The 25,410-nt window shown below is 41.9% G+C and overlaps 2 protein-coding genes across 5 annotated transcripts in view; one reads left to right on the top strand and one right to left on the bottom strand.

Moving 5' to 3' along the window:
- mpripb (myosin phosphatase Rho interacting protein b) overlaps positions 1-18,406 on the bottom strand; it is a 49,481-nt gene extending 31,075 nt beyond the window's left edge. For 2 of the 3 annotated variants that reach the window (XM_085415675.1, XM_085415674.1), the window contains exons 1-3: positions 17,408-18,406; positions 10,684-10,761; positions 10,432-10,497 (exon numbers count right to left, since the gene is read on the bottom strand). In XM_085415675.1, coding sequence (XP_085271801.1) covers positions 10,432-10,497; positions 10,684-10,761; positions 17,408-17,530 — 267 coding nt within the window. In that variant the 5' untranslated portion in view covers positions 17,531-18,406. The remainder of the gene's footprint in view (positions 1-10,431; positions 10,498-10,683; positions 10,762-17,407) is intronic. The other variant, XM_085415676.1, reaches the window with a different exon arrangement.
- Positions 18,407-18,920: 514 nt separating this feature from the next.
- dhrs7cb (dehydrogenase/reductase (SDR family) member 7Cb) lies at positions 18,921-24,723 on the top strand. 2 transcript variants are annotated; one of them, XM_085415672.1, is made up of 8 exons: positions 18,921-19,087; positions 20,016-20,072; positions 20,164-20,320; positions 20,405-20,517; positions 21,286-21,496; positions 21,587-21,679; positions 22,008-22,169; positions 22,289-24,723. In XM_085415672.1, the coding sequence occupies exons 3-8, from the start codon at positions 20,167-20,169 to the stop codon at positions 22,495-22,497; spliced, it is 942 nt and encodes a 313-aa protein (XP_085271798.1). In that variant the 5' UTR covers positions 18,921-19,087; positions 20,016-20,072; positions 20,164-20,166; the 3' UTR covers positions 22,498-24,723. The 2 variants fall into 2 exon arrangements, with proteins under 2 accessions (XP_085271798.1, XP_085271799.1); XM_085415673.1 differs by lacking the exon at positions 20,016-20,072.
- The last annotated feature ends 687 nt before the right edge of the window (positions 24,724-25,410 follow it).

Genomic DNA, 25,410 nt, shown 5'->3' with positions numbered 1-25,410 from the left:
GGAGTGTGAACTCCAGCTTGTCGGTCTGGTGACTTAAACAGGGTCTCCTCTATACAGATCTCATTCATAAAGTGCTTTACAAACCCGAACATTACAGATAACAGCTGGATTTTCCCGTTTGAGTGCAGCTAGCCAAAATCCGTAGAGCCACTTACGTCTAAAGAGACAGTGAAAGTGGACAGTATATCCTCAGCTTTAACATAAAACTCATTGCTGCAGCCTGGGGCAGCACAAAAGTGATCCATTTAAACTGATTTTTAGTTATAGTCTCCTTATTTTCCTCTGAGTTATCAATTCTTTCACCGGTTATCTAACATAAGCTAATGCTAATTCGCTGCAACCAACCAAACCACATGACAACATCAGTTCAGTACTGACAGCAGATGGCACTAAACATGCTTTTGAAACTTTAACATTAAGCACTTATTTCTTAAATCCAGCTTCACAGACAGAGTTGATGATGATGTAAATTAGCCTTTGTGTTAGCCCTGCGACAGACTGGCGATCTGTCCAGGGTGTACCCCGCCTCTCGCCCTTTGACAGCTGGGGTAGGCTCCAGCACCCCCTGCGACCATGAAAAGGATAAGCAGAAGCGAATGGATGGATGGATGTTTAGTGCTTCATGTCCTCCTTAAGAGGCTCAAAATTAGACGATGACTCCTGAAGGTTTTCCTGCCTGCTAGAAAATCCCTTGAAAATTCTGAAATACAGTGGCCTTACTGTTTTCCTATGCAAATACTGACTGTAAAATATTTTATTGAACAAAGTCCTCAGCAGCCTTACTATTTTTAATGTGTTCAGCATGTGGACTTTTAGGAAAAGCAAACTTGTTAAAACTGGATTTCTTGTAATATATTTACTGGTGTTTGATCCAGTAAGTAAGATTGATTTCGCTGTTCACTGTGCCCGAAGGTGGCTTTACTGTATTTTGTTGCTGCTAGGTGGAGCATGAACTACTGCAGTCCAGCTGATGCTGACAGCATAAAGGCAACTTGTTGCTTAGAAACTGCCCTCGGCTACTGGCACCAAAACAAAGGAGATGTATCTGCCAAGGCTACTATTCAAAAACAAATGAATTGTCCTGGGTTTGATTTTTACAAAACCAGGCCAATTCCATATCCTCCAATTGTGTCCGTCTTCCATGTGGTGACTAATTTTAGCTTGGCTATGGGGTATTATTAAAAGAAACGACTTTCTCATACAGTCCTCTCGAGATCTCTGGCTGACACGACACAAGAAACAACAACACTGAGAGAAAACGGCACTCAAACAATACAACCCACACGAGACTGACAATTAAAATGCTTCATGCTAAGAAAATGGACTTTTAGGTAAAATCTGTATTTAAAAAAAAAAACATTTTATGTTACAGCCCCAGCCCAACAGTAAACTTTCCAGAAAACTGTTAAAACGGCATGAAAAAATAAGTGGGCCAGCTGTAGAATTGAGTGGAGTACACCCACTCCATAAATGACAAATCCTCCAGGAGGCTTTTTACAGGCAGAGCCAAAGGCAAATCCGCCACAGCAGGCTCTGGAGAGAGACTGCTGTTTTATGTGCTGCTTGTTCCTCGATACAGTTCCCCATCATCAAAACCTTTAACACAGAGAAGCCTAAATGTTAAAACAACCATGAACTGATTGAGATGTGCTAGAGTGGGTTATTCTAGCAGCACTGGTGACAGAAATCCCAGTTTCCCTTTCTAAAACATGATGTAAAACAGAAGCAGCTCTGGATTAAAGCGGTCACCTCCTGACCTCTTCTTCAGCGTGTTCTCATGGTCATTGACCTTTTAACCTAAAAGCTTTCAGGGTGGTCCCACTCTGTGTTAGATCTTCATGAAAAATGTCTCCCTTTCCATTCATTTACTTGTTTAAGAGTGACGTTCAAGTATGGGAAGCATTATGATGGGCCAGCATCAGCGGAGCAGGGTGCTTACTGTGGCAGGCTGTGTGTGAGGAATGTCTGGGTCTGGGGCATATCTGACGTTTCCTCTGTGGGTTTTTTTCCCTTTTTTTTTTTTTTAGGGGCTAGTGCTCCTTTTCTCTTTCTCTGTATGGTCCCGGAGCTGCAAGTACACTGCAGTTCACCAAATAAGGGCATTAAAGGAGGAATGCTGCATTAGACAGAAAAGCATCTTTCCCTCTTTTCATGGAGAAAATAGTTCAGCATTAAGGGTGTACTGCTTCAGATAGACCGCTGCCTAGATGGCGAAAAATATCAGACGACGTCATTGCTCCAAGTTAAACGATCTTGGGATTCAAGGAAACCCATCATTTTCCCTCTTACTTTATCTTATGTACAGTATATACACTGTTCCAGTGGCAGACGCTCATATTAAACGCAGCCAAAGAGTTAAGTCCAATTAATCCTTTTAATCCCTGAGATTTCAGTGAAAGGGGATACTCTTAGTGGCCGTCTCCAACACGCAGTTCTGGCAGTGAGCACAGAAACCTGCCTGTGTTACCTGTTGTTTGTGTGGAGAAGCCAATCAGAACAAAGCTTGCTTATATGTGGGTGTCTGTAAAGCAAGAGGAACTAAACAGTCGAGCAGAGCATGATTTCTGAATATTAAAATAGCCAGAACATTAAAAAAAACTATATATTTTGTTACTAATTCTTGTCTAAAATATTAATTAACATTAGTTATTATTATTCTGCCCTTGAAGGGAAGGAGTGTGTAATCGATTCTGTCTGTTTGCTAGCAGTCTAGTGTCCGCAGTTTTCTAGATATCATTTTCATATTTTGTGTGACGGTAGATACCAATAAGAGCTAGTCCTGATTTTATCAGTGTGAACAGTGGGTCAAGGTCACGCCGAACGTGAAAAATCAGCAGAACCTTAAGAGATAATATACTAGGCCTGGGAGGACATGAATACCTAGGTTGGCTTAGTATTTGACCTTGACCTTCATTGTCAGCGCCCAAAGTTCACCTTGAAAAAATTTCAAGAAACCATATTGAGTAATATATCATACGAAAGGGCACGGAGAGCACACTTTACGCTCTACGACATCATAATGACAGCATAACGACAGCATAACAGGATGTCATCATATTGTACTAAAAACAAAACATGAAAGGTTAGTCTATCCTTTGCCCTTTGGGGCGAGTTTCACTCTGCGTGGTCTTGTTTTTTGTTTGTTTTTTTTAATTTTACCGGCGTGTGGTAGGATTTTAGTCAGGTTTCCAGTCACTCCAAATGTGTACTTGTCCTTCCCAACTAAACAGCTTGTTTCAGACATTGGAGGAACTGTGGCAATTCCAAGGATTTTTTTCTAGTCATACTGCTGAGCTCTACAGTGACGGAGAGAGACAGCGCTGTATTCTATAGTCTTTACGCACATGTTCAGCACTTTGGCTAGTGGCTGCTGTTTGAAGTGCTTTATAAATACATTTGGCTTGGCTTTGCAAGTGTGTGTGTCAAAAATCTGTCTTGTCTGTTTAGCAGAGAAGCAGCAACAAGGAAGAATAAAGAAGAGGAAGGGTTAGCATTCTGCATTCTGCTGCTCAAATGCAACAAGTGGTCTACAGTTTAGAAAGTATTATTTATAGTCGAGAATGCCATATAGTACCCTGTGACTACACAGTGCAAATTATTGGTCAATAGTTTTACAAAATGTAAAACCTTACACAGCATCTCCACCTGACTGAATGAGTGTGAACCATAATTATAATCAAAACTATTGTTTTAGTCTTAGTCAGTAAAAAGAAACAAACACTGAACCCTTCTGAAGCATCTTGATAGCAAAGCTATAAAATAAGGTTCCAAATGTGTCGTTTTCCCTTCATGCGACAATAAAAGTGTAGAGAATGCCATCAAAACAGTTAAAGACAAAGAGCGAGTAGGAGTGGCTCATCTAAATCTCTGATACAACAAGGCCAGAGAAAGTCAGAGAAACAGGAATAAATGTCAACCTCAATCACATCATTTCAACCCTCCATTGGTGGCTTGAGCTACTCTGTAAACAACCATGAGCCTGATGAGTTTGAAAACAGTAACGGTTGTCATAAGCTCCGAGGGCTTGGAGAGTTCCTATCTTCAGGGGTCTAGAGCACAAAGCGGCCACTTCCCTGACCCACTTTTCCTGCCTTGTGGAGCAGATGAAAAGACCAAAAGACAATGAGGCAGACAGTTTTGGAATCCCTGTTACAATGAGAGGAAAACAACTGCACACCAGCCTGGGTGTCGCTGGAAACACATTACACAGTGGAAACGTGCACACGCACGCTCACAAGCACCACATTTCCTCCCATTGTCATCACTGGCAACAGAAAAGAGATTCACCATGTGCTGATGTAAAGTCAGCTCATCTCCCTCCCCCTCACTGTCCTGCTCACTCACAAAAAGAAAGATGAAAGGCAAAGGTAAACACTCGTGTGACCTATGATTTCTACAGGATACATGAGAAAGTCACTCTCTGTGTTTCCGGCAGGCTGGTTGGTAGTGTGCGGCCCCCAGTGTTTACTCACAAGCAGCCTAATCTCCAGCCTGATCGGCTGGTATGGGTTTGGTCACCCGTGTCGCATTCCCCTGGCGCTACACTAGCACAAGGCGCAGGCTCAGAGCGGGCAGGAGACACTTCCCAGCCTTTTACTCTCTATAGCTTGGAAAAAAGCTATAGAGAGTAAATGTTTAACTCAAAGTCTCCACAACATTAAACATGCACCTTTACTTATGTTACGGCCCTAGCTGGGCCTCCTGATACTGCCCTTGTGTGGGCGTGGTGTTTTTCTCCGCCTCCTCCTCTTTTGCTCCACCCCCCGTCTCTCTCTTGCTCTTCTCTCTCCCCAGGACACAGCTGCTGCTCATTGGACTCATTTACCACCTGGGCCCAGTCAGCAATCACCTCTCGGAGGTCATATAAGCTGGGGATGGGCTGTGAACAGGGTGGGGTGTTCTCTGGTGTCTCTGCGTTGTGTGTGGTTAACCTGCTCAAAGTGTGGAGTTGTGGAAACAGCATAGCTGCTTTGCGTGAGTAGTGTGGGCTTGTGAGCCTTGCCTGCTCAAAGTGTGGAGTTGTGGAAACAGCATAGCTGCTTTGCATGAGTAGTGTGGGCTTGTGAGCCTTGGCAGCAGCAAAGCCAGCTGCTGTTAGTGACAGGGTGAGCTTGTGGGCCCCTGGAAGTACCTCCTCGTGGTGTGGAGTTTTTGTTTGGTTATTGTGTTCTTTGTTGTTGCAACCCTTTTTTCTCTTTTTTCCAAGTGTTATTGGTAAAACGGCGTTGCCGGCTCTTTATGTTAAAATGATCTATAATAAAGACTATTTTATTTACTGAAAACACTGGTCTGTTTTCCTTTCATTCTGTTCTGGACTCATTTGTTACTGGTCCCCTCACTCACATGCCTAGACCCTTTCGGGGGGAACGTAACAAAGTGGGGGCTCGTCCGGGATATGAATGGAAGGAACAACAATTGAGTTTTAGTGAGTTGTTTGCCGGTGGCTTGTTTAGTTGTATGGTATCTGCTGCGCTCTCTCTCCAGTTAGCAAAGGGGAGTGTCTAGCTGAGCGTAAGCTCCTCCTTCAGGCACTCATTTTTTATTTTTCCTTTATTATTTTCGGAGTAATCCCGGGTGGGGATTAGTTCCCTGTCGGGGGTAGGCTTGTCGGTGCTTTGTGCACTTGACGCTTAGCCTTTAAAGTTGCCTCGAGCCTGGTACACTCCAGAAGCTAACTAGGCTAAGATTTTAGTAGGCAGGTCTGGGGAGAGGGTTGGCGGTATTTTTATTTATTGGTTAACCTGTGGCCACACTTTTCCCGCCTGTTTCTCATTTGTGTATTGGAGGTGGTGCTTCTTTGTTGTTATTGTTAGCCTCAACGGACCGCTCCAGCCTTCATCCGCCTCTGCTGGAGGGTCCGGGGGACCGCACCAGCCTTCGTCGTCTGCTGGAGGGTCCGTGGGACCGCTCCAGCCTCCATCAGCTTCGTCTGCCTTCATCCGCCTTCGCTGGGGGGAGGGTCCGTGGGACCGCCCCAGCCTTTGTCGTCGCTGGAGGGTCCGTGGGACCGCTCCTGCCTTCATCCGCCTTCGCTGGAGGGTCCGAGGGACGGCTCCAGCCTTCGTCGTCTGCTGGAGGGTCAGTGGGACCGCTCCAGCCTTCATCAGCTTCGTCTGCCTTCGCTTCCGCCGTCCGTCTCCGCTGGAGGGTCCGAGGGACCGCTCCAGCACTTGACGCTTAGCCTTTAAAGTTGCCTCGAGCCTGGTACACTCCAGAAGCTAACTAGGCTAAGATTTTAGTAGGCAGGTCTGGGGAGAGGGTTGGCGGTATTTTTATTTATTGGTTAACCTGTGGCCACACTTTTCCCGCCTGTTTCTCATTTGTGTATTGGAGGTGGTGCTTCTTTGTTGTTATTGTTAGCCTCAACGGACCGCTCCAGCCTTCATCCGCCTCTGCTGGAGGGTCCGGGGGACCGCACCAGCCTTCGTCGTCTGCTGGAGGGTCCGTGGGACCGCTCCAGCCTCCATCAGCTTCGTCTGCCTTCATCCGCCTTCGCTGGGGGGAGGGTCCGTGGGACCGCCCCAGCCTTTGTCGTCGCTGGAGGGTCCGTGGGACCGCTCCTGCCTTCATCCGCCTTCGCTGGAGGGTCCGAGGGACGGCTCCAGCCTTCGTCGTCTGCTGGAGGGTCAGTGGGACCGCTCCAGCCTTCATCAGCTTCGTCTGCCTTCGCTTCCGCCGTCTGTCTCCGCTGGAGGGTCCGAGGGACCGCTCCAGCCTTCATCCGCCTTCGCTGGAGGGTCCGAGGGGCCGCTCCAGCCTTCATCGTCTGCTGGAGGGTCCGTGGGACCGCTCCAGCCTTCATCGGCTTCATCTGTCTGGATCAAACTTTTCACTTGGGGTTACATGTTTGATTTTTGGGTGGGGGGGAAATGTTACGTTTCGGTGTTGTCAGTTTTTTGTTTTTTTGCGTGACTGTCATGTATTTCCTGCTTTACTTTGAAAGTCTGTGTTATCTTAGTGTGTTCAGTTTACGTTTCCTTGTCTCGTCAGGTCTAATTTGCCCCAGCTGTGTTTCCCTCCTGTGGTCCATTCCCTGATTGCTCCTTCTATGTATTTAAGCCTTGTGTTTCAGTATGTCATGGTCGCGATCTCCCCCGTGTTGTAAATAGTTTGGTGTTTTGTTGTAAATAGTCTGTTGGTTTGTTGTAAATAGTCTGTTGTAAATAGTTGTGAATGGGTTTGTTAATACTTTCGTCATGGGATATTTTCGTTTTGGGATTTTGGTGGAGAGCCTTCGTGGTTTTATTTTCCTTATCTTTGTTTTTCTACGTTGCACCCCGGTTGCCTAGGCCGGGGTGTAACATATTTCAATGAAATGATTCAGTTCTATTCGCTCCTCTGTGAACTAGTGAGGAAAGTTTCTAATGCGGTTTGAGATTTTCAGCACTGCTAAGTGTTTTTAATCAACCTTCAGTATCAAGACCACATTCCCAGACAGAACTGAGAACACGCTACAAACAATAAAACACTAAATGTTTCTGCTGCACAGCAGAAGCAAGCAAACTTCCTAGGAGAACGTCTAAAATTGGAAATGTGGGAGTCAGAAATCATTAAGCCACATCACATGATTTTAGTAGCTGCATTACTTTTGACTACGCAGCAACAAACCATATGAAGTGCTTACTAACTGCATGCTTTATCCACAACATGCATCAGAGTCATTATACACACACAAGCAAGCATGGGGTCTAAAGTGAGCACAATTTATTGGATGAAGTGAAAAACCATCCATACAAATATTGACTGATTGATTTAAGAATCTTTTAGAGTTTTCCATTGTTCCTGTAAATGATTAGAACTCTTTCTGCTTGCATTTAAATGTTTCACGCTAGGGCTGGGCCATATTATACCGTTCACGGTAATACCGGTATAATGTTAGGCAACGATAGGAAAATGAAATATCGCGATAGAATGGGAGTAAAACGCGCATGCGCAGTGCCTTTGTTTTCATACGCACATGGCCGATTGTTGAGTGAAACAGATGAACCAGAATTGGTTTGTAAAAATGGTGCAACTGGTTTGGTGTTTGTCCGTCAGATACACGACAAAGCAAATTTTTTTGCAGAACATGCAAGCGGCCGTTGTTATTGTCGTATTTGTCGGACTAAGATGCTCTTAAATCTGGGAGTAATCTGGGTCCTAAACTCCGTAGACTTCAGGTCAAACAACACTGCAGCATCACTTAGAGTTAAAAACTGTCTAAATTCTTTCATCTTTAATAAAACGATCAGCATTGCTGCTTTACCAGGTGTAACTATAAAGTTTAACTTCCAGGCATCCATGAAAACAAAAGTTATTACATTTAACGGAGTTAGAAGTTAGCAGGAAGCTAGCGGAAGTTAGCTCGCTAGTTTCGCTAGTTACCTAAGCATGATATAGCACGTTCTGACTGAGAGATTTCTGAAAAAAATCAAACGTACAGCTCTGCTATCACTTCCAACATAAATGAAGACAGGAAACTAAACAGCAGTGACGTTTGTAGGGTTACTGAAGTTGGGCTAGCTGGTATATAATGATGTGCTACGTGATCGCTAGCGACACAGCTATGTTAGCATAACATAAACAGTGAAGCTGGAGGACGAACACTAACACTTTTCCACTTATAAAAGTTAACGTGAAGGTTCCTCATGGTTAGAGACAAATGCAATCGCATGTCCGGATGCTGTAAACGGACCAAACTTCAGTCAGGAGAACAACTGAGATAATCCATCCACAATACGAGGTTAGTCATTAATATACTGCAACAACATGGGAATAGAGCAGCTGCCAGAGAATTCAACATTAATGAATCAATGGTACAGAAGTGGAGGAAGCAAGAAGAATGAGTTTAATAAAGTTTGATTTATCTGACTGCTTTGTTTCGCTTAATGTGCCTTATAATCCCGTGCACCTTATGGTCCGAAAAATGCGTACTGCACCTCTTTTTAACTTCAGTGGATATTATACATGGTTATGCTCAGGATATGTCAGCCCATTTCTACTGGAAATGCCTTTTGGTTAAACTTTCAGCAAGGAATTTGCATTTGCACTGTTACATTTTTATAAAGCTTTAATGTACATAAAAACCAGCTTCTTGTTTAAGTGAAAATAAATGGAAGGTTGTCTTTTTGCACTAGTAATGTTGTGGAGTTGTATTTTGTCTCGCATCAATTATATCGTCGGTTATATCGTTATCGCAAATTTTCAAATATATATCGTGATAAATATTTTTGGCCATATCGCCCTGCTCTATTTCACGCTTTAACATTTCTCAACTGCTAACCAATAACAAGTTGCCTTTGCAGCTGTGTTAAAATCAGCTGGTCTGTGGGTAGCTTATGTTTGTTGTATGCACTGCTGTTGCTTTTTGCTTCGTGGTGCAATTATAATATATAATTCCTCCAAGTTTCTAAGTAAAAAACAAAGTTGTTTTTTTTAGCTTGGTGAGGGGAAACAGTTTTAAAAACATTCCCCTACAGCCACCATCTGTGCTTTTATGCTGCTTCCCCCCCACCTGTTTCCTCATCAACGTGAGCTCCACTCTTACTCTCCATCCTGTTCAAGCCAACTTTTCACCTTACTGTTATCCCGGTCAGGTTGCATACCCCAAAATCTTTTACACTGTGCAGCCAAATACCCAGGTAAACTGACAAACACAATACCAAATTTGGCTCAAGTGCCTTTATTTTAGCCAGTCTTGTAGCTTAGTAGAGGAGAAGCACAGTTTTTCATTTTCTGTGGCATCAAACACTGTGCACAACATCTGAATAACTGTTATACTGAATCTCGGGTCTGTCTAGACAGTTTATGGTTGATTTCAGTAACATAATCACTGTTGCCAGCCGCAGCTTCCCACACAGTTGCAGCAGAGACAGTGTCATCCACAAATGCCAACAAAGTCATCTTCTAGCTAGCACATCACCTTCACATCTGCACCACTTTCTACATAGCTCACGTCGGTCTTTATAAACTTTTTTATGTCCTGACATATAATCAGGTTAAATGTCACATGTCTCTTAAGTATACTGATATAGGAGGGTTGTTTTTAACCATATTGCAAAGCCTTAATGAGCAGTTTCCAAAACATCTGTATAGACATCACACAAGAGTATAATCAAGTAAGATCAACAGTTATTGTAGGAAATGCTCCTCTAAAGAAAGAGAGTGACAGTGTTAGTGAAAGCCCTGATGGGTCGAGTGAAACTCAGTGAAAACTGATTCAGCAGCAAAGCCTCAGTCACAGCAAGCTGACTTTTTCAGTGTCTTTTGAAGTAGGAATCACACATACCAAGAAATTGCACTACCCCTAAACTGTACAACTACAACACGCAGACATGGACACCTGCTATGCCCTGAACTTTAAGATCTAAAACAATTTTGATTTTCACCTTCACAGCCTGGCTTCCACGCCCATACAGAACGGAATGCAGAAAAAAAACATCCTTTACTCACCGATTCGTCCAGGGCAAAGCGCAGACAGCCATGTTCGTACAGCACAAAAAATCTCCGTTGCCATTTCTGTGAGAAGAAATTAGGTATTAGTGGCTAGCCTCAATTGTATCGACTTAGAGGCATCATACTCAGTACTCCTCTTTCAGGGCATTTTTGGTAACTGGAAGTAGATATGCAAGCATTAATGTCCATACAGTACATTGTACGAACATTTTATAGAGCAACATGCAGGACTACAACAAATGCCCTTACCCGAGATCTCTGCATAGGATTGTCAAAGTCAGTTCCTTCAGGAGCCAAGCACAGCCATCCACCATAAATAGGTTTGGCCTGTAAAAAGAAAGAGGAAGAAAAAAACAAAACAGCAATTAAGGTAATCATTAAAACTGGAAAAGAGTGGGAAATAAAGGCGATGGGAAGGAGAGGGAGAAGGTTTTTTGGGTTTTTTTGGATGTTGCCTCTCTTCATGCATTGCATTTTATACACAAAACCGCTTTGCGTGTCTTTTAATGTAATCAGCTCAATATGATGACATGCTTCAGTGCCTCTTTAAACCCATGTGACCACAGTAGATGAGATTCATATGACAAACTGACTGATGGCGTGTTTGACTGAAAAGTACCTCAGTGAAAAAGATGGACAGAACTTCCATATAAACACCAAATGTGATCGCAGTTTTTTGTCTGCTAGTAGCAACAACTAAACTGAGATGAAGCTGGATGTGAAGCCAGCTTTATCACCTGTCGTTTTATGCATTTGAATACTGAAAAAAATTATTTGTGTATCGTGTATGTAAAGCCCAACTAAGGATAAGGGTTGGGAATTCGCATCAGCTACAATCTGATGAAACACCTGGCGACGCATAGCGTTTTTTTTAAAAGCCGAGAAATGCGCCGTATTTGATAGCTTGCTGCGAGACCTCACACTGTGCACATCTACTGCGGGTGTGGTGCCTGTTATCGGACCCGGAGTTTGCAACATCCCCTAAAAACCCGAAGAGGAGAGTCCTGGCCCCTAGCCCTGCCAGTGTAGCAGAAATGATGACGGATGATGATGGCAGCAGCAGCCGTTCTTCTCTGTGTGAGTAGCTTCATGTTGTTCGTGTGTAATTTACGTTGAGTAGGCTAACCACGTTATTACATTAATGCATGTAAGGTGAACTAGCAAACATCATCATAGCTACATGCGGCTGTCTTCTTGTTTGATGGTAGATACTCCCTTCACCCTGGCCAAAAAGGCTAAAATGACCAAAGAAAAAGTGGAAAACAATTAAACATGAGAGGTTTTTGGACAAAGTTTGTGTTTTTTCCATTGTTTAAGCACTGCTTCCAGCCAAGAATGATACCATATATGCCCCATAGCTGCAGAAAAGGCTAACATTGTTATCTTTTTACCAAAAAACAAAACAAAACAGCTGAACATGAGTTTTTGGCCCAATTTTGTGTTCTCCATTCTTTAAGCACCGGTTTGAGCACCGTTTAAGCACCAGCACCGTTTCAAAAGTACCGGTTTGGCACCGGTATCGGATAAAACCTAAACGATACCCATCCCTACTTGTGTATATTGGGTGCAACCAACAAGTTGTGGAACAACATTAAACTTATTATCAACGACACCACTAGCTGCATTCCTCAGAATTTCATCATCAGAAGAATTTGGTTCATTCTAGTTGGCTCGGAGTCTGCCACTATGATTTCAGTACAAAAAATTTAAATGATTTAATATGCTGCAACTATTAGCTTTCTACGTGTAATACTATTTTCATGTTGACTAAAAAGGCATGGAGCGTGAACTGTAGCAGATTTAGTTCACCCAGAGAAAAGGTGCGGCTCTTACACCCCTCCGTCCTGCAACCAATCGATTGGCTGAAGAGCAGATCAAGACCATCTCTGGTTCGCCACACTCCGGGCCAAAAGTGACATCATAAATGCTGGCTCAAGCGCAGCAATGACAAGCATAAACTCTGTGTCACACGGTCTCTGTGCTTTACACGTTATTCATTAACAAGCGTCTCGCATACAAGCACTCACTCTCCCACCTCCTCAAAAGAACCCAACCTAAAAAGATTTTTCTGGAAAGTAAATGCATCCAACTGCTAGTGTGTTATTCCAATTCTCCTCCATGTCACTGCATGCCTACCATAAATCCATACGTGCCTCGTTCAACTTGCCTTGGCATGCCACTTAGTTGAGTTTTGGTGGGCTGAACCCAGTATAAAGGATATTTAGCATGGGTAGGTGTGATACAGGTCAAATCTGGGGTCAAGAGCTCAGATCTTCATACAGTTAGACACTCCTAATGTGGTTCTATTCATTCACATGACCAGCGTTGATTTGTTTGCACATACAGACATGTACACAAGGAGATCGCAAAATTCTTGTCATGCAACAACACGGATGTGGAAAGTGTAAACATTGCATTTGTAGCAGTGCATTGAGGGTTTAAGGCACAGCTATGGTCACGAAGCATGCCTCCCATGGAGTACTTGTCACTACCCCCTTAGACTGCAGTGGTTGTCCAGATACTACATGAGGATAGGAACTTCAGTTTATCTTTGGACTGGTGACAACACAGGGAATCCAGCTCTCACCTACAGAATAAAACCCACGTGGTAGCCGTCTGCAGCTGTAAATCCAGCTTAACTTAGGCTTTAGTCTCTGTGATCACTTACTTTTAACACACAACAGAGGTGCTGACATCTTTTCCTGCTGTGCAACTATTCATTCTGTTCTCTGCTCAGAACTGCTGTCTAACAGGACCTAAAAGTACTTCCTGGACAAACCTTTAATCATTTCTATAATTGTGCCACCGCTTGGCAGCATAAACATAATTATATCACTGACTGCACAGTGTTGTGTGATGAGTTTCACTGACATGCAAAATGAGCAATCACTGACACAGATGACAGAATGTTGGCTTCACCATCACTGTTGCACAAAGGTACATGGGTTATCGTTAAAAAGCTCTCTAAATGTTTCTTCGAGCACTGCTTCCCCACAGAAGACACCATATATATATATATATATATATATTTATTTTAACAAAGCAAAAAGGCTTCGACTGCATATCACAGTACTGATTTTTTCTGATTAGGGTGTTGAGAAAAATAAATTAAAAAAAACATAAGAGAGATGCATTGGTGGTTGCCAACTAGCTTTAGTTCGTTTATTTTAGTCTAAAGCTAGACAAACAGACTCCAAACTCCACAAAGTCTGACGACAGGGATTAAAAAAAATGGATGAGAGGAAAACATATCATTGCCATTTGAGCGTCCTTTTTAGGTTATTGAGACAGCTAACAGTAGTTTACATTTACTTAAAGCTTGTAACTTTCAGGGCTCAACATATTGCATTGGTCCAATGGCCTGGAGCAAGTTAAATAAAACAAAAAGAAAAAAGTCAATTCACTTTATTTTATTATTATTTTTGCTTCATTCTTAACACAGCAACAGCATAATTTAAAGACGAGGAAAAGTAAAAATTTACAAAGCAGTAACCATTGTTAAAAAATGAAAACTTTTTCCTGGTGCTGATACCGGGCACAGGTCAACTTAAGCCTGGCCTGACAAACAGGTGGAAATCATGGTTTATCCACCAAAAGACCCAGGAACTGTCATTTTACAGTAACTGTTATTCAGGAAGTACCCCACTTTCCCAGTTCGTCGAACAGAATCAAGATTAAGCAAACACACCCTCCACATGCCATCCTTTGCAATACAGGACAATTGGACTTTGTCAGTCATCGCTCAGAAAATCTCGTGGTCTGCTCCGACGTAATTTCGAGAAATGTTTGCAGTGGCTGGTTTTGAGGAATGCCAAGTAACAGAAGCTACCAAAATGCATATCATACTCTAATGATCGGCACATCCTGTTCTCTAAAAGCTGCTGCAGCTTTAGAGAACACTAAGCATCTTGCTGAATTTGAACTGAGGCAGTGTGTCCTCCAACTGAAATGCAGATAGAGGAATCGAGTGGTAGTTCTAACTGATACTCTGAAAAGTACATTTATTTAGCCGGGGGTGCTGTTTTCACTGTCCCAGCTTGTTGGTGACAAAAACAAACGCAGCTGGGTGCGACACCAGGGGACCCATGTGAAAGCCATCCCACTATCACAGCAGTGATCCTCCACACAAAAGACTGGAACAGAACTGACAGGCACAGAGCCGTGGATATGATCTCTAGCCCGTTGGGTGTGTAGTGCAGCCTGCAGTCAGTAACTGCGTTGGAACATTTGGTACATGTTAAACCTATAGGCTGGCTCATAAGCTCAAATAGTGGGATGTTGAGCAGCTGCCGGTGGGGAGCTCTACTCTATTTCCCAACCCCGCACTTCCTTTCTCTCCCTGTGACTCCTGCTCCCACTCCTCAAGTCCCAACACATCCCAGCTCGTCTTTCTCCGGGTCTCCCACGTGTGTGTAAACCTTCGCCTGACTGCATGCTCCATCACTGTCTTGCCTCCCACCAACTCTCCCTGAAAACACGATCAGTTTTCTCCAATGAGAAGAGACCGCCAGCTCCAGTCTGCGAGCACAAAGTCACAGATTGAATGCTGTGACAAAAGACGGGGACCTTGTCGGGGCACACAAACTCCTTTGGTGCATGCCGACTGTAACAAAAGAATTTGAGGCAAACTCCTCCCCCAACCCACCTTTTATTCCAACAGCGCTGAACCGAGTGATTGTTTATACTGGACACTATCCTTCAGACATTCGGCTCTCATCTCTTTGCATAACTTTTCAATGCGGGCTGCGTGTTTCAAAGCTGAATCTGCAATCTTCAGCTGCTTTTGAGCTCTGAATAACTTTATTTAATTTAGGACTGAAATTCACTTAGCCAAATCAGCTGGTCACGGTGTTTTAACAGCATCACGCAGCTTTAGTGGAGCCTCCTTTTCTCTGGGTTGTTGAGTTCATCCCCTCAGTCTCTGCCTGGATCAGTGTCTCAACACTGGGAACAATTTTATAACTCCTAACCCTCATCTTGGACCTGCTGAACAAGACTCAGAAGTTTAACACTGATTAAATGGTGTTACATAACACAGCTTTAGGCCAGTAATGACCTGGTGTCTGGTGCGGAGGGCTAACTGGTTGTAAGACTGTCCAGAAAGCATCCTCACAAACCTTACTAATGCAACTGAGCTCTCTGTAAACTGTTTGAATAGCTGAGACATTGTCCCAGTCGCTTATGGGCGACTGGGACAACAGAGATGAGCAAAGACTGATTTCTAGAATGCCAGAGAAGTAAGACTCTCTGGTTCCTGTGGGAGAGAGTGCGGGCCAGGTCACAGGGAGATTAAAGGAAGTGATGTAACCATTACTCAAACCATCCAGACTTGGGGGTGTAAGAGTTAACATCCAAAAAACTCTTTTTAAAAAAAAGAAAACAAGTGCATGCCCCCCACACACTCGCACAGAAGATGCTGACGTTGCTGTTACAGCTCTTAAGCCACGTTCACGGGCCCATCTGGGCCTCATCATCTGGGATCAATTACAGGATACAACAGAGACTAAACTGATCTGAGCGCGAGGGACTGAAAAAACTCGCTCATGACATGATCTCAACTGAATGCAGCCTCACTTCACAATCCCATTCAATGATACCCATGTGGGGCTGTGAAGCTGTAATGTTTAAGTATCGTACAAGCAACAAGTGAATATAGGAGTTGTTTTTTGTTGTTGATTTTTTGGCATTTCTGTAGTTTTATTCCACTGTGGTGTGAACTGTATCATTGTTTCCACAGGACGTTAATCTAGGTAGTGGGTTCACCACAGTGGACCCAAAGAGAAGAGAGAGAAAAAAATCAATGTAAAATGCTTCTGTTCACTTCTGTCCACTATGATTCTCTTCTTGTGAAAATTAAGAGCTTGTTTTAACTAAACCTAACAATCAGTCCTCAAACACATCCTGGTCCTGGAACGTGACAAATGCAGAACTTGCACTTCACTAAGGCTGAGCCATCGGTCAAATGCTTGGTTAACCTGAGATTTCGACTTCCAAAGATGATAAATCTGCGTAATCAGGACAGAACTACATTTTTGGGGCTTTTATGATTTTCAAGAGGCATGCAGCCAAGGCTTGGTGAGACTGGCTAAATTGGCAAATACACCAATTATTTTCTTAACTTACTTCCTTTTCATTTGAATTGGGCTGTACTTGAAGTTTAAGGTCATCGCAGTTGAATAAATGCTTTACTAATGTTTACCACAAAGGCGGTAAATGTTAAAAGTACAATCACTGACCAAAATAATTGTGATTATGGTTTTTGAAATAACTGAGCAACTGCTCACAACCACCGTGGAAAAGAGGTGTTAGTCCCAGTGTAGGCACCGATTCTCCAAGTCTCTGGTCAAACACAATTTTTCCAATACACATTCCTTCAAATAGTCTTTTAATAAAGGTCATGGCTGTCTAACACTTTTTTTCCCTAATTTTTTCATTTCAGACATGTACTCGAGATAGCACAAATGAAGCATTTTCATACTCATACTATTCTTGTAACAGTGACAATAAAAATCTATTCAGTGACTCCTGGCGCCCCTCGGATAGGTGACCGTTAAAAAAAATCTTTTTTTCCCCTTTAGATTTTCACCTGTCTGTATATTAAGGAAGTAAAGAAATCCTAAGAGTTCTTATGATTCAGCCAAAATAAACCTCCTTGACTTTCTCTACGCAGACACTGCAATGCTGTCTCGCAAGTCTTTCGGAGACTGGTTGCATCACAAGCCAAGAAAACTGTTTCTTTATTGACGTGATCGTTAATCAGCTCGACTCATCAAGAGGGCTGTGCCAACCTTTTGTCGTTTAAATATAACACATAACAGCTTTATAGCAACAAGCCTGTCACCGCCAACCTCAATTCTTCAAAGCTTGATTAGCGACCAGTAAAATCTCTCTTTTAAAATTTTTTTTTTAGTTATTTTAACACTTTGACAGAAAAAGCTTTTAAATCATTAAGCCTTCTGATCTTTTTTCTTACCTGGGTCAAATCCTGGTCTGTCAGTAGGTGCAGCTCCCGGGGTTTGAAGCAGTTCTGACATTTACTTTTGTTGAAGAAGTTTGCTTGGAATTTCCTACAGGGATTTTCTTTAGCGATAGACATTATATTTCACCTCTTAATAATTATAATATTTTAAAAAATGAATAATTTCCGTGGGGAAACGCAGAAGGTGGAATCTCGCTGTTTTCTTGTGCGTCTCTTCTTATCCTAACTTGAAAAAAGCCCCAGCACACCGATGCATTGTCAAGCTAAAAAAAAGAAAGACCAAACCAAGAGTTTAACAGTTCTGGGACGACGTTCAAAGCTTCTTTTATCGCTTTAGCTGTATCCAATTGCTGCCTCCCAATAAATAATTAGCTGCCATCAAGCCAGCCTTCTCATCCTTCAGTGATGAATGCCTTTCAGTCCATGGCCTGCAACCACAAAGCGTAGCGGCAAGAAGGTGGCTAATATCCTGTTAGCTTTCCAATGGGTATCCAGATCAATAACGTGATGGTGTGAGCCGCAAAAGCAACATTTGTACACAGTTATGGCCTTCGAGCTCCGGGAAAACAGTGTCATTTAAGTAACAACGCACTCCCATATGAAAGACTCAATCCAAAAGGCGGCTCACAGTCAGACAGGAGGCTACTATCCCGTTCGCAGCACTCAGTCCATGCGAAGTTCATCCAGTGCTCCTTGCTAAGCTAGCCCAGTTAGCTCGCACACAGATAGGCTAGCTAATGAAATCCTTCCCTTGCTGGCGTATTCAACTTTTTAAAGAAAAAGACTCGATCAAAAAAATCAAAAAGCTTCATGTGCTTTCCTCCCAGGTGGGAACACAGTATGCAGGGCGAGCACCTCTTGGGCAGTCACAGATGCCAAAACGAGTACTTAGGGCTTGGTTCCATAACTAGCCTGGTTAGCAGCACTGGGTTTATTTTCTTCTTTCCCAACGGAGCAAGGGGGGAGAAGACAGAAGAGAGAGCGCAAATACACACAAGCGCCTGGAATTCTACGTGCTCTCGCGATAACTGCTCACTGCCGCCACCCACCGAAAGAAGACAGTAAATGAAACGTTTTAGTTATACTTGGGGGCGCAGGCATAGTCATGCTTATGGTATTGAATGTCAAATGTGATCCTTTATTAAAAATAGAATTAATACCACTATTAATACCACTTTAAAACAAATGAGAAAACCCCGTTTTCTTTTCTTGATTTGTGTAAATTGTGTACAAATTTTGCCAGCTCAACACAACAACAACACACAGTTCAAAATATGTATTGATAGATGTTTTTGTTTTCCCCTATTTGAAAAAATTGACAACAGAATAATATATAATTTGGGAAAATGTGTTTCCTCGAAACAGCAGTACAATGCAAACTCTCTGAAGACCAAGTGCAAGTCACACTCACTTATCGTCCATCCCCTCAGGCTGGCAACAAGGAAACATGCCTTAGATGCTGCGCGCCACATATGTGTGTATTAATGGCTGACTCAAGCAGAGGCTATTATAAGCAGTAGGTTCCAGTGGACAGCAGCAAGTCAGACACACAGAGAACAGAGCTGTGTGAATGGACAAGGGACACTGAGGGAGGAGAAAGGCCTCGGTTACCTAACTAAACCCTGAAAACATCAACGGCCAGTCTTGCTGAAGGATTAGCTCCTGGTCAGCGCTGTAAGTGAACCAATAATAACACAGATTATAGGTTTGTGCATGCCTGTTGTGTGGTTGCTATAGATATGCACTTCACAAGCTGACTTAACCTCCAATTGTGTGTCAGTCCAAACATGGGGCTAAGCTGGGAATTGGATCTCTGGATCATCAGTTTTAATATGGCTTAGGGGTTTCCTTAATGTGTTTTCCTCAAGTAAAGCAGGAAAAGTAAGGTTATTTAATTTATTTATAAATTATATTACATTATAAATGTGAGGCTCCCTGGCTGCCCCCCTTAGGGTATCCTATGACACTATCCTGGAGGTGACATAGTGCAAGAAAATTCTGTGGCGGCATCACGGCCAGAATATATTTAGCTGTTCTCCATAAACTCACTTTACATGGCAAGTGTGTAGCAAGGCCTCCAAATGCAATCTGTTACCCCAGGACAGTTAACACAGTTATAACAGAAGAACACATTCAAAGCAAATGTGCCTACTATATTGGTCTCAAAGTGTCTTTCAATATAGGGAAGGTACAAATGACATTTGTCATTATAGGGTATATACTGATCTGCTTTTCAGCTACAGTTTAGAAGAGACTGCTAACACCACCCTCACATGTGTGCAAAATTATAAGTTGGATCAACAGCTGATTATCTCAGCTTAGTACTAAGACTGGAAGCAGGGTGAAACAGCAAGCTTAGCCCGTCTAAAGGTAGAAATTTAACCTACAAATACGAATGTACAACATTTCTATTTAACATATTAGTTTGTATGTAAAATAACAACAGCAAAATAAATAAATAAAATGAAATAAAATAAAGAGAAAAGAAAATATATGTGGTTTTTCACTTAGTTACTCCAGATATGCTGTTAGGCTTTAACTATTCTTTCAGTGTTTATGGATAATGGTTATCACATTTACGTAACATGTGAAAAATTTCCAGTTGGAGATCAGGAGGGGGTACATACTTCTGGGAAGGTTTCATCAGAAAGGACATCTGGTATATTTTGAAACCATATATTATACGATATTATATTATAGTTTTTATGAGTACTCTCCCCACACTGACCGGTCTTTTTTCTCTGCTACAGAACATGGGCCTCCCCTCGGTGATAGTGCTGCCCCTGCTGATCGTTGTGGCAGCAGGCGTGTACTACATCTACAATGAGATTTTGCACTTCATGTCCAAGTCCTTAGTACGAAACAAAGTGGTGGTGATCACTGATGCTGTGTCTGGGGTGGGGACCGGTAAGGGATCCAACTTGTGTTTTTATTTTTTAATTTTACTTTGATCTGAACTCAACATTTAATGAACATAATCTTCTTTTCCAGAGTGTGCCCGTCTCTTCCACAAGGGTGGGGCCAGACTGATCCTTTGTGGGACTGGCTGGGATAAGCTGGAGTCTCTGTATGACTCTTTGACAACTGATGCTGACCCCAGAGAGGTGAGGAATTTATCAGTTAACTTTTAATATGGCTGTTTCAGTAAAATTAATGTCTGTTATTATGTGCAGGAAGCTTTTGCAATAAGGTGATAACCCTTAGCACACAGCAAAGCCTTCTCCTACTATACCAAAACAAATTACCAAAATAACTGACAGGAATTGACATGTGACACCAACTTGGCTTTTCAAGTTTTACAGTTTTCTTAATTAGCAGAATATCAGGTTTTGTCCTTGTCTTTACCGTAATCCTGCTCACTCACCACCTCACAGGTCACCACTTCCTCTGGAGAACACAATAGCAGGATATCATGTCAGACAGCAAGTAGTGCACCACATGCCTTCTATGTACAAGCCCAAGCACATGGATGTTTATGGGATGAAATCTAGTATATGTATGACACAAAGCTGAAACCTTTCTGCTTAGAGTTATGGTTGCTATCCTTGGAATATCCTTTCTTTTATTAAGGACTGTGTTCTTGATCTTTGAAGACAGAATGGTGACAGAATTACTCAAAAAGCTCAGTTAACCCTCATAACCTCTTTCTAATGCTTTTTAATTTGATATGAAGCCAAGAATAGAATACTAAATTTTGTTAAGTGAAAATGGAGCTAAAAGACAATCTTAACGCTAATATGAAGCTCGTGATTAGCTTAGCTTAGTAGCCTGTAAACCTCCAAGCAGGAGGAAAACAGCTTCAGTCTATCTAAACATAGCTGTCCATCAGTTACACACGTGTTCAAATTAAACTAACCCTTGTTTATCGACAGACATTTGCCCCAAAGTTGGTAATTCTGGACTTCAGTGATATGGACAGTATGGAGGACGTGATTGCTGAGGTGGTTGAATGTTATGGTTGTGTGGACGTGCTGATCTGCAATAGCAGTATGAAGCTGAAGGCGCCGGTTCAGAGTATCTCCTTGGAACAGGACAGAAATATCATGGATGTTAACTACTTCGGCCCAAGCACTCTAGCCAAAGGTGGGGTTGGCATTCTTAGAAATCCAGTAGCATTTCTTTGAGTTTGTTATTATTAAGATCTTATGAATGATATTTTTAAAAATGCGGCAGGTGTTCTTCCAATGATGATTTCAAGACGATCAGGCCACATTGTGCTGGTCAACAGCATCCAGGGCAGACTGGCTGTTCCATTCAGAAGTTCATGTGAGTTCCCGGCAAAGGTCACTACAACTCTTTAGAAGTACACTTAGCACTGAATAAAAACAAGAGCAGTGAGCAAGATCTTTGCAAGTAATACATTTTTACTTTTTATATGTGATTCCATTTTAAATCATCTTTACCTAATTATTTAAACATATATGGAATTGCTAGTTAATGGTTAGGTATGCCTAGGTACAACCTATGGCGTCAAAGGACAAAACAGGCAACAATTGAACAAAGTATGCTGTATGGTATGTGTGGATTTCTTCCGTGCTTGCCACACTTCTTTTGTGAGTGTATCATTATGCGTGTTTGTGTTCATACCTGTCAGATGCCGCGTCTAAGCATGCGGCGCAGGCCTTCTTTGACTGTCTGCGAGCTGAAGTGGAAGAGTATGGAATAATTGTCAGCACCATCAGTCATACCTTCATCAATGCTTCTGAACCGCCGCCTGTAGAGGAACCTGTTCCCAAACCAAACCCCGTAGCTGAATGTGAGTAAAACAGTAGCAATGAAGCATTAAGGTGACTGAATGGTTCATGGAATGAATGCATGAAATGTTCCTGTTATTGTGGTGCATAGGCAAAACTAAACAAATCTGTCCTCTCGCAGTTATTGCCAGACAGCTCACCCACGGTGTGCGCCCGTCGGTCCTGGCCAATGAAATAATGCAAACCGTGAACAGGAAGAGGAAGGAGGTTCTGCTGGTCCACCCCATCCCCAGGGTGGCTCTCCATCTGCGCTCCCTCTTCCCCCCCTTCCTCTTCGCTGTGCTGGCTGCTGGAGTGAAAGACTCAGTGTTGGCTGAGCAGATGCAGTAGAAGAAAGGCTAGTGTGTGCGAGAAAGAGATGAGCAGTAAAGCTCACTTATTTTTTTTGGGGGGGGGGGGGGGATATGCCAATTAAGTAAATGTATTAAGGACTATATCCTGAGGATTCCAGATGGGTTTGTAATAATAATGCTGAACAGATTGTTAATAATGACCAGTAAAGCACCTTAAGATGCAACGATAGAGGCCTTAAAGGTGCTTTTTGGAATTACCCTCTGCAGAAATGAATGACTATCACCAGGGGGCAGTGTTTTACCTGTGGCTGTATAGAGATACGTGCTGCTGTTTAACCTTTTAAAGTATGAACCTTGAAACAATTACCAGAAAATTCTCGTTTTTGGGGGGGGGGAATGGAGTTTTTATTGGAGCTCCTGACATATAAGTTTTAATTTGTATCATATTTGCTACATACAACATTTTTTTGTCATAATTTATTGCTTAAAAACATATTGTGCAATTTATTGTTTAAGTTTTTCAGAGGAGTGGTGTCATCACACTGATGATGAAGAAGTTTAAAAAACTCACAAAACCTCTTGTACTAAATATGATACCTTAGGAGCTAAAGGGTTAACTTGTAATATTTCTTTTTTCTGCCACTTTAATTCTTTGTCCTAAATATAATGGCTACATTAACTTACTGCACCATCTAGTGGTACAACTGATCTTACACAAAAGTACTACAAGCCCCTTCAGTTTCAAATGATAATGCTCAACACAACTCATCAATCCATTTTTGTTTTTAACTTTCTGAAAAATAGGAATTTCTAAATGAATGAATTCATAATAGTTGCTTTTAGACACAGGATGTTTTTGCCCATTTGTGGCAGAGGAAACAAGGTGTGAACCCATTAATCTCATAAAGCTTGAAAGGCTAACATGATAGCATTTAATTAGAAAGCCAACAAGCTGATTTTTGATAAGATATAGTCTCTCTCGCATCTCCACCAGCAAGCATCCAGCTCTTTGTCTTCACTGCTCAACAGCTTGTGATGAAAATGAAATTATATCAAATCAAATCACTGACCTGGGATGACCTCAAATGTTCCTCATTTATTGTAATTATACGGGTTGTGCTTTTTCACCGTATCTTATGTTGCCTGCCTGTTTATTCCTCTTAATTTAGACATTAAATTTCATGTATAGATTAGAGTGAAACTGTACTGATGCCTGCAGGGAAATGGATCTGATTAAGTGCAAGTCAAGCAGGAAGCGCTTTTGATGATTACAAAACCAAGAGAAAATGGAATAATTGCAATAAATATTAGTCTTAGCTCACCATGTTTCCTGTCTTGTATCTTGCACATTGGCTATCTCATCCTATTAGCAGATAAGCCCTTTTCCAGAAATGAGTCTTCCCATAAGAAAATATAATGCATGATGGTGGTGTTCATGAGCTACACACACAAAATTCATGAAATGATAGAAGAGTAAAGTGATTTTCATCATATAACCTATTTCATTTTATTATTTTTCTTTTTCATGCAGTCATGGTAACAGGTAATTACACTGATCATTAATATATCTTTAGAAAATGCCACCAGACCGTATTCTCATGGAAGGGCTGGTCCTTGGGCCTGACTTTTGTTTCCTTCTTTCAGGTCCTAATTCAGTGCTCCTCCCATTTCCTAAAGGAAATGAGTTCACTTTGTTGGGAGTCTAAATAAACTGTTTTCCTCCCAACATCTCTCTCTCTTTCTCTCTCTTTCTCTCTTTTTTGAGGTGCTATCAGTACAAGTGGACTTAGTTGAATTATTATTTTGTCGATCTCTCTGCTTGTTGTGTTGTGAATGAACTGGGAATAATAAATGGGAGCTGATATACACTTTTTGGTAAAATATTATCATGTTTATAGCTACAAATCAAATCTGGGAGACTCCGCGTTGCTGCAAGAAAGATGTGCATCCAAGAAGAACTGAGCGGGTTATTAATGCATTATATGGGTCTAAGGATGATTGTTGCCAGTTAGCTTTTTGATTCATGATATATAGAAGTGGTCTGGACCCACAAGCCCATAATGCCGATTCTGCTAACTTCAATACACAGACCTGCCAGAACCTAACAGTAAGTAATGTTTTGTGTTCTTCTGCAGACTGTTCAGGTCAGGTTTACATGGAGTAATAGTTTGATGTAAAGTGGCTGTAAATTTAAGAGTAACTTTATATGTTCTTCAGTTCAGTCTGTCATTTGATTACTTTGACACCCCCCTCCAAAAAATCTTTAATTCCTGGACTTTGTTTAAATATTACCTTTAAAATTCTTGTTATTACTGATATTTTGTTCCTAATTATTTGTACCTGCTTGGTATTCTTTCTTATTTGAATTTAATGTGAACTGGTGTTGTGCTGCTGGAATCATAATTTCCCTGAGGGACCCTCCCCAAAGGATTAATAAAGTTCTATTCTATTCTATTCTATTCTATTCTATACTATTCTATACTATTCTATTCGTCTTTGAAAATGCACATCTGACACCTGGCCCCTTCAACAATGTCTTTACAACATAACTATAACATTTACTTATGAGTCATGGAAGCATTACGTTATATGAGAAAGATGCGTAAGTGGGCACATGTATGTAAAAGTCAAACTATAAATGAATGTATTTCCCTGTGCATCCTCCAGGTGGCAGCAGCTCATAGTTATTATGAAACCACCACATGACTGGCGATGAGCCTCCTTTCATAGTTCTTATCCAAGGGAAAAATCGCCCCAGCATTTATTCTGATGAAATATTAACTCCCTCTGTTAATTTCTGACTTATGAAATGTATAATGTATAATAAATAGACACAAATTCATAAGCTGTGACCTATTTTTCATCAATTTTGTTTTTTGTCACATCTCACTATGCCACCTCTCCTCCACTGTTGCAACAACTGTTTTTGCTGTGCAATAGAAAATAAGAA

The sequence above is a fragment of the Rhamphochromis longiceps genome, linkage group LG8, assembly GCF_057381845.1.
Source record: "Rhamphochromis longiceps isolate RC_006_pf linkage group LG8, R_longiceps_female_GT1.1, whole genome shotgun sequence".
NCBI lineage: Eukaryota > Metazoa > Chordata > Actinopteri > Cichliformes > Cichlidae > Rhamphochromis > Rhamphochromis longiceps.
The sequence above is the reverse complement of the archived record's forward strand: the minus strand, read 5'-3'. Positions and strand labels throughout refer to the sequence as shown.

What these genes read in the sequence shown, in the direction of transcription:
- dhrs7cb (XM_085415673.1), top strand. Translation starts at nt 20,167, where the DNA reads ATGGGCCTCCCCTCGGTGATAGTGCTGCCCCTGCTGATCGTTGTGGCA. An exon ending in TGTTCCATTCAGAAGTTCAT is followed by an intron (nt 21,680 to 22,007) that starts GTGAGTTCCCGG and finishes CATACCTGTCAG; the next exon opens with ATGCCGCGTCTAAGCATGCG. An exon ending in ACCAAACCCCGTAGCTGAAT is followed by an intron (nt 22,170 to 22,288) that starts GTGAGTAAAACA and finishes GTCCTCTCGCAG; the next exon opens with TTATTGCCAGACAGCTCACC.